Here is a 9,639-nt window from a genome sequence, read left to right as displayed (position 1 = left end):
GCGTCGAAGGACCATTACCGGATAACCCCTCCCTGGCTTGGTACTAACATCGCTGTGGTTGCAGGTCTCGCTGACTCGGAGTCCATTAACGATCAACAGAAACATCACGCCCCCAACATTCATCACCTCGACTCTCGAACAGGAACAAAATATATATATATATATACCATATGATTTATTTACAGTACTAATATGATAATAATAAAAATAGATATAGATTTCTAAAAGTTCATAAAGTAAAAAAACAATAATGTCTAATTTTATATATATATTGTCTGAAGTAGTAATAATGAAAGTTAAATCTGTGGTCCTGAAAGACAAAACAGCTAGCACATGTGATTAAAAATTATAACAATAAACAATAAATAATAAAACTTAATTTGGAAAAAATTGCAAAATTCTAATAATGAATACCAAATAATTCAAGTCTTCTCTGTGCTTCAACCAAAATTTCAGTTCTACGTGATCACATTAACACTTGAAAGTCGATTGAAGCAGCATAGCAGACGAAACAAATTAAGCCAATCATTATGGTCACATTATTCAAGTATTGGCCTGCAGGTACAGGACGAGCAACATCCAGAAAGACAAAAGGGCAATATATATAGCAACTAGGCATTTATCAGATTATCTTATCTGAAGAAGCTTCAGTCGACAGTATGCCAATATCAGTTCTATGAAGGAAGAAAACATAGTGGGACAACACCTTTCCATAGTTCAATCCAGCAAAAGAAATGGAGACCACAAAGACCGAGCCCAACGACTTGAAACCTGCAAGGAAGATGAGAAGCATCAAGCAAAAAAAGAATGTGGGTCTATCTAATTACTTCGAATATTGAAAGGTAATAAATCAACTGCTCAAATCACTTTAACACCATGTATTAACTACTCAGGTTAGTGGGTTGTCAAGGTCACTACAGGACTAGGCAGGACAAGTAACATGTCAGTCTTGAACAGGACTGTTACAATCGCCTATTCCGTACTATACAAGTGTCGGTTAGCTGATCGAACAAGATATTTCGCTTGTGCTGACCACAACAGCATCTGTTTTTTTTTAATACATATGAAGAGGAACTTGACATAATAGCTCATACAACAGAAGAATTCAAACTCAGGGTACTAACTTCAGTTACAAAGGATTAAACTACTCACTTTTGGCAGGTCTCCACATCTTTCTCAATAAATCACATGGTAAATATCTATCCCTATTCCAGAGAAAATTCTTGCATGGAACTTGTGACAGGTAGGCATGGATTATCACCCAGAAAACAAAACTTCACATAACAATGCTGATTCATGCTAAACATGCTATGGATGCTAAGTAAAAACAATAATGGTCAGGATTGTATCAGCAAAGCCTACTCTCCCATTTTGGCCTTCTTTTTTCTGTCAAGAGACGTCAAACAAGACAGTTTAATGTAAATTACATCTCTTCCTTGTTATCTATGATTCTAATAGAATATCTGAAGAGATTACACTGCCTTTTGAGCCATATGGATATTCGTGGCACCTCCTGTAGAGGGATCAACTTTGTATTATCAGATTATATAGAATTCGTCACAAAAACAATTTGTATCACTAAACCATTAATAAGTTCTCTTTGAGATGTAAAATTTAAGATAAAAATGTTTAGTCTACGTCATTTCATTGGTCATCCTGGGTTGAGCATATTGGATCTAATCCCTGTCACGAAAAGATGATATCATGGCACTAGAGATAATTAATATCAGTCATCACTTGTTCTTCTTTGTACAAATAATATCTCTATAATATGGAATTATGGATATAACCTTAGTTATCTCAACTATCATTTAAACAATGTTCTGAGTAAGCTGGCGCGACAAAAGGGGAAATTCTGATATGTATCACTATCATGCAATTTTTTAATAATATGGAATTATGGATATAACCTAAATTATCTCAACTATATTGTTTAAACAATGTTCTGTGAGTAAGCTGGTGCGACAAAAGGGGAATATCTGACATGTATCACTATCATGCAATATTTTAATGATATTTGTGCAGTTAACAATTCAAACTGTCATTGATTGTCACCCATTTTCTACTAGCAAGCCCACAACCTTGGTTGTGAGTATGCAGCTTCTACAGTTGAAATCTCACGCTAGCATAAAGCATATAGTAGTAAACAATTTTGCTAACCAAACAGCAAAAAAAAATTAACAGGGCAATTATCAATGATGCCAATATAGAAAGTAAATGAGCAAGAGAATCATTCTTATAATCCAATTCAAATATGAATATATAACAAAGATTAAATGCATTCTAATGAAGACAGAATCTGTGGATTGGCAATTTGGAAGCCAATTGAGTTAGCTAGCTTTCCTTTTCCTATAATTAATTTAAACAAATCTGGTTAACCAATGCTTAATTAAGGTTATTTGAATAACTATAAATGAATTTTTTTTTTTTTTTAAAATGGAGTGTGATCTGGCATCAATCAATTATTTCTGAAATGCAATGACATGAAACACCAGTTCTTTATCAATCCATGATGCGCATTGCATTAGAGAAATCTCTTGACAATTTATGATTTAATAGAGGAATCATAATTTGTGTCGATTTATGTCATTTAAACCAATTATAGTAACTTATTGCATTTGCCATATGTCATCTCATTTGTGTACTTTGATGTTTTTTTTGAAGCTTAGATTGTAATTCTTAATTCAATTATTACACTTCCAAGCTACAAATTTCTTATGGTATCTTAATTTGATTTTTTGTTCCAAGTAAATCTAAACCAAGGATTAAAGTCATTTTGCAGAGTTTTGGTGGTCAAAGAGACAAGACAGATTTGGTTCCATGCCAGAGTGACAAACTTTGGTGTCAGTGGCAAATTAAATAATGAAGAAAGAAGAATAGCTACACACCTAGAGAAATTATTCTAGATGTTTCTTCCTCACTCGATCAAAGCTATTTGTGACTGTCTATGAGTTGAAGAAAGCACTCACAAGTCTGGATCCTCATGGAGCTATTCACTAATCATTGTTAGATTTAGGTGTCAAAACCATCTTAGCCAATCATCAATCCTATGTCACCACATGACAAGATGTTTTCTACTTATATGTCATCATTGAATTTGAGATTCCACTCTCTTCGACCTCTATTCTTCTAGCATATAACATAAAATTAAAATCCATCTATTGGATTTAATTTAATGCCTTGGTAAGTTGGAGTTATTTTAATTGTTTGAAGCAAAACATTGTATAAAATAGTATTTGTATTGAATCATATTGTATCAAAATATATCATCGCAATTGTTTTTGATAAATCCGGAATCATACGAGTCTAACAACTACGTTCCTAAATATTCTTGTATTATGTTTTAGGGAAATAAGGTATTGTGACTTACAAAATTATTTAACATGATATTAAAAATAAAAAATATCTAATCAATGGAGGATAAGTACTCTAGTTCCCTTATATAAAAAACAAGAGAGACGTACAAAACTGTGTAAACTATAAGTGTATTAAATTAATGAGTCATACCATGAAACTTTAGGAAAGAGTAATATAAAAAAGATTAACTAAGGACATTACGATAACCAAAAATCAATTTTAGTTTATACCTGAAGATCGATAATAGAAGCGATACATCTTCAGACAACTTATCGAAAAGTATTGGGAGCAAAAGCAAGATCTACACATGGTATTCATTTGACTTAGAAAAAGCTTATGATAGAGTATATAGAGAATTCTAGAAAAGAGAGATGTTAAAGTAACATATATTGAACTAATTAAGGATATGTAATGTATGAGATGTAACGACCAAAATAAAGAGGCTTTTCCAATAAAGATATGATTATATCAAAGATCAACTCTAAATCTCTATCTTTTTAACCTAACCATGAACGTAAAAGAGCCTTGGCACAACGGTAAAGTTGTTGCTTTGTGACCTAAAGATCACGGGTTTGAATCCTAGAAACAATCTCTTGCAAAAAGTAAGGTAAGGCTACGTACAATGGATCCTTCCTCGGGACCTGCATGGTGGGAGCTTCGTGCACCAGCTGCCCTTTATGAACATGGACGCATTCAAGACACATTAATGCATGTTATTTGCAGATCGTATCATTTTGGTGGAGGAGAGTAGTCTGTAGAATCATGATCCTACCCAAGATCAATTTTAGGTCAAGATTGAATTAGAATTGTAGAAATATATGATCCTATCAAAAATCCCTAAAAATTTTATGATTAATAATTCATATAGAAAAATGAAGAGGGGCATTTTATCTTCTCTAAATATATATAAAAAAAGGCAGGCCGGTGCACGAAGCTCCCGCAATGCGGGGTCCCGGGGAAGGATTCATTGTACACAACCTTACCCTATTTTTTACAAGAGACTATTTCCAAAATTCGAACCCGTGACCTTTGGTCACAAAGCAACAACTTTATCTTCTCTAAATATATATTTAAAAAAAGAGAAATCTAATTGCTTGTAATGCCTCTATCATGACAAAGTTTCTTGAAATTGCAAGAGCCTCATCAAAATGTGGATTGCCAAATTGAAGAATAATCAATAACTAGCACAAAACAAATAGAAACCGTAAAAGTACCACCTTCGTCGATATGCTTAAGGATCTACGAAGCCGGAGGCCACCGGAGGACAGATTCGGCGTTGTGGGCATCTGCTGCTATAGTTCTAGCATAGCTATCGAGCCTCCTGGCGAAAAATCCACGACGACATCGGTCGAGTCCCTCCTGCCTCCCGTCGCAGCCTCGGTCGTACGAGGGTCGGTGACATCAATATTGGCGGTTGCGAGATGAGAAGATAAACGATCGTTGGCCCATGGCTATTGAAGAATGGAATGAACTCAATGAAGCGCTAATCTATATTAAGAAAAAAAGACCTAATAAAATTTCGGGTTGGGTTGGGTCTTTGGGGAAAAAAGGAGTCACAACCTAGTTTAAAGCTTACAAAACAAGTCCTAACCCAAAAAGTGTGCAAGATCATTAGATCGTGGAATCGACATGATTCTACCGATCCTATATGATTCTAACAATCCTACCATGATTCTACCACAGAAGACGATCGAACGACCTTGGATCGATTTTGTGTTTCAAGATCGTAGAATCATACGATCCTGCGATTTGGATCTCAATTTTGCAAGGAGTAAATGCTAAATTAGAATCTTCGCAAAAAACACTAAAAGTAAAAGGTTTTAGACTTAGTAGAATAAAGACAAAATATATGAAATTTAAGTTTAACAATATTAGATGTAATGAGACCATTGTTAAGATAGGAGATGACGAATTGTCTAGAACTGAGAGCTTTAAGTATTTAGGATCATTTTTGCAAAACGATAGAGGGATTAGGAGAAATATCTTACATAAAGTACAAGCAAGTTGAAATGGAGGAGAATGTCAGGTGTTTTATGTGATTGTCAAGTACCTCTAAAACTTAAATAGAAGCTCTACAAAATAATGGTTAGACTTGCTATGTCATATAACGATGAATGTTACGTTATGACTTGAGCACATGAGCAAAAGATGAGTGTTGTAAAGATGAGGATGTGAAGGTGAATGTGTGGACATACAAGGATACACAGAATAAAAATGAGAACATTAGAGAGAGTCAGATTTGTATTTATTGAGAAAATTTCAAAAGACACGTTTAAGAAGTTACGGACATGTACTTAGACGGCCAATAAATGCTCAAATTAGACGATATGAAACTAAAACAAATATGCACATCAATAAGGAAGAGTAAAAAAAACTTGGTTAGCAATAATAAAATAAAATAAAATTCATTCAAATAAAAATGATGATATAATAGAGGATAGAGCTTAATGATGTAGAAAGATTTATATAGCCAACCCCATCTAATGGGATAAGACTTGGTTGTTGTTGTGGTATGTTTTCTTATATTTTATGAGATTCCTCTTAAAAGTAATTATGTTTCCAACTTATAAGACTTGAGCAAGGGCTAATATAAGATCACACTTGTTTGTCCCAACTATTTGTGGCTAGCTACATGAATTTTATTCCACAATTACACTCATGCAAAGCTTCATCTCTTGTAATATCAAATCGATTAAATTATTTTTTAAATAAATTAACTACTTTTTCTTCAATCTCCTTTTATCTTGTACACTTTATTTTATAATTGATTCAACTCTTCTACCTATAAACTCTATGTGTTGTCTTTGAATATTTCCTCTCATTTTATTATTGGTTGCAGCTGCAAACATTATTTTAGTTATAGCATCGAAATAAATTGTGAATATGATCCAAGTAATATATGTCCAATTTTCCTTGCTTTTTATTTATTCTTTACAGAAACTTCACACATCTATCTTAGCTTTTGCATCTCTGTTACATTAACTTGCACGTATTATCTCTTAATGGCCCAATACTCCGACCTTTAAAGTATGAGGATCATACCTCATATTTTCCTTTTAGCATAAGAGGCACATCAGGATCCAACAAGACTACAGAAGCTACTCTCCATTTGAATTCTACATTCTTTATCTTAATGATATCTTTATCCATGTCTCATTCTTGTTGAATAATAGCCTCAATATATCTACAATTCTTACTTACAAGAATTTTATGTTCATATGTCTAAACAATTTCCCCTTTTTTTTTGTTATTCTTGAAATTATATTTCATATATATAGTCTTAGTTTTTCTTAAGTTAAAATTTCGGGTTTCTAAATTTTTCTCCACAATTCAAGTTTCCAAGTCAATCAAAGTACACTCACCAATTAGCACAATAACATCTACAAATAAAATTCACTTAGGTGATTTATTTTGAATTGATTGGGCGATACAAGAATATTTATGTTCTATTATCTTAGCTGAAAAGATCATAATGTTCAGGTTGCTAAATTTCCAGATGATTTCAAAGGTAAATTCATATCTAGTCACCTATAGAAAAAACATATTTGTATCATCATCATTCCCCAACTCCTATTCCAGCAACCAATGAATTGCAAAATGACCAACCGCGCACGGACGTAAGACGGAATACCAGGTACGTGTAATACACATGACACCAAAAGACTCGTAGAGTTAATCAGAATGGGCTGAACAAAAAATAGCTTAGAGGTCTCATGCTGAAAAGAAAAATAAAAAAAATGGAGGTTTCAGGATATGTGAAAAACTACCTGGAAAGGTCAAATATATCCATTTATTAAGTTCAAGGAAAGGCAATATCGGGCCAATCTCGAAAAACATAGCAGATGGGAAACAAAGAATCCTTATTGAGGAACCATTATTCGGAGAGAAAAAAATCTATTATCAGACTAATTATAGATAAACGAATATATAATTCATCCATAATTTCAAATCACGGAACGATAGAGAAACCACAATCGCGACAGGAAAGGAGATGAAAAGAATTGAGTGCGGAAATCAAACCTTTTTTTTACTTCTGATAGCCACCACCGTGGGTGTTTTGGTCCTCTTCGATCGTCTTAGTAAGGTACACTTTGGGGAAATCATCAGAGCCGAAGGTCTTGGCTGCCATGATCCGCTCGACGTCAGCCTTCCTGAGGACGGTTCGTCGAACGGGAGGGCGGTTGCGGCGTCTATCACGAGTGTAGTATTTGATGTCGAAGACGGTCTCGGGCTCGGAGGTGGGGATGCAGACCTTCGCCGGCGGTGTGGCCGGACTGAAGGGGCGGTACTCCATGGCCATGGGAATGGCTGACCGATACTCGGGGTCGGCGCAAGGACCTGTGATCTCCCATGGCTTCTTGATATACTTCCGCAACGACTGCAACGCAGACTTGACGAAAGACGCCATTGTTGGGCGAGATCTAGGGATTGGGAATTCGGAGCAAGGAAAAAACGCTTGTTGTTAAAATTTAGAAGGTTAGGGTTATGCAAGATCATTTATTCACACCCTGGCCTATAATCGATTTTTTTAATCAATTTAATCGAATTTAAAATTTTAAAATCCAAATGGGGTAAATTATCCAAATTAATCAATATTAAAAAAAAAAAATAGAATTTCTAAATTAACTAAACTTTTCAATTCCAATGAATAATTCAGTTTAATTGAACAAACTCCTAATAAATGATTCCGCTCACACTATTCTAAATTTTAGGACTCTATGGATATTTCATGGGCATCTAATTTATTAAATTGTTTTAGGATTTAGTATTTAGACTAAACAAATAGTATTATATTTTTTTTTTAGAGTTTAGTATTTAGACAGAAGGAAGTGAATTTTTTTTAATTAAATTAACACCAAGTACACATGTTGTCCATAAATGGATGTACAAGTTAACAAAATTATATTTGTTACCCTACATAATCATTTATGGGCAATCCGTAAGTATCTAATTTTTAATTATTTTTTAGAATTTAAGGTTTAGGATTTATACTAAAAAAATAGTATTATATTTTTCTAGGATTTAGTATTTAGGTATACGGAAATAATTTTTTTTTAAAAAAATAACACTATGTGTACATAGGTTGCCTAGAGATGTGTCACTAAAAAAAGACTTTTTGGAATGAATTTTGTGATGAATTTTGAGATGAAAAATTTTTCTTTGAAAATAAGGCGTCGTCAAATTCTGTAATGAAAATATGTTAATTTGTAGCAGAATTTGTGATGAATTGTATTTTTGTGGTAAAATTCATTGTAATTTTGCAACAAAAACAAAATTCATCATGCGACGAAATTCTATTTTCGTCCCAAATTTGACGACTAATCTGGTTTTCGTCCCCGATTTAGTGACAAAAATAGTATTCGTTGCCAAATATGGTTTGCAACGAATCCCCACTGTGCCCCAGATTTGACGATGAATACTATTTTCGTCACATATTTGCAAGGAATACAGATTCATCATCAATCTGCTAATTTGTCAAATCTACGATGAATTATGTTTTCGTCACAAATTTAGTGACGCATAGATTCATCACCAATTCGGCTATGAAAAACGGATTCGTCACATATTTGCGATACATAATAATTTACAATAATTTGACAATGAAAATAATTTGTCGCGAAATTCCCCTAAAATACTAAAATTTTGACTAGAACTTGGCCATTTCTCCATTTTATCATGTTAATATAATATATCAACTATTTCTAAACCAGTTTATATAACACATCATATTTAACATATACATCCAAGACATTCTATTTAACAACACATCCTATTTCACAACATACTCATCCTATTTATATTTTAAACCAAATCTACAATCATACAAGTAAAAAAATTGTTAAAATAAAACCAAATAAACAAGTCAATAGGTTACAAATCAAATCCATACAAACAAACATCTTACATATCAAATCCATATCAAATTCATACAAACAAGTCAATCAAATCCATACAATTCAATAGGTTATATCACCAAATCATCTTCTTCTTCCATGACAAATATTTGTTCTCCTTCCGGTATTCTTCTTTTCCTGAATAAAAACAAACAAGCAAAAAGAATTATTTATAAAAAAGAAAAATAATCCTATAAACTAACAGAAAACTTAATATTTACTAACCCGTTTAAAATAAATTAATAATATTAATTAAAAATATAAAAATAAAAAGTTCACAATAAAATAATTAATATTTAAAAATATTAATTATGAGACAAATAACATTCATATATAAATAAAGTCATGAAGAACCATCACCACCATTATCATCGTCGTCATCGTCATC

The 9,639-nt window shown here is 32.9% G+C and overlaps 1 protein-coding gene across 1 annotated transcript; it reads right to left on the bottom strand.

Moving 5' to 3' along the window:
* Positions 1 to 379: 379 nt before the first annotated feature.
* On the bottom strand, positions 380 to 7,842 carry LOC121984068. Its single transcript, XM_042536840.1, has 2 exons — positions 7,378 to 7,842; positions 380 to 771 (listed from the first exon to the last, which is right to left on the bottom strand). The coding sequence occupies exon 1, from the start codon at positions 7,763 to 7,765 to the stop codon at positions 7,385 to 7,387; it is 381 nt and encodes a 126-aa protein (XP_042392774.1). The 5' UTR covers positions 7,766 to 7,842; the 3' UTR covers positions 380 to 771; positions 7,378 to 7,384.
* Positions 7,843 to 9,639: the final 1,797 nt, after the last annotated feature.

The sequence above is a fragment of the Zingiber officinale genome, chromosome 5B, assembly GCF_018446385.1.
Source record: "Zingiber officinale cultivar Zhangliang chromosome 5B, Zo_v1.1, whole genome shotgun sequence".
NCBI classification, from domain to species: domain Eukaryota; kingdom Viridiplantae; phylum Streptophyta; class Magnoliopsida; order Zingiberales; family Zingiberaceae; genus Zingiber; species Zingiber officinale.
This window is presented reverse-complemented; position numbering and strand designations above follow the sequence as displayed.

Coding starts and splice junctions, on each gene's coding strand:
- LOC121984068 (XM_042536840.1), bottom strand. CDS start 7,765: ATGGCGTCTTTCGTCAAGTCTGCGTTGCAGTCGTTGCGGAAGTATATC.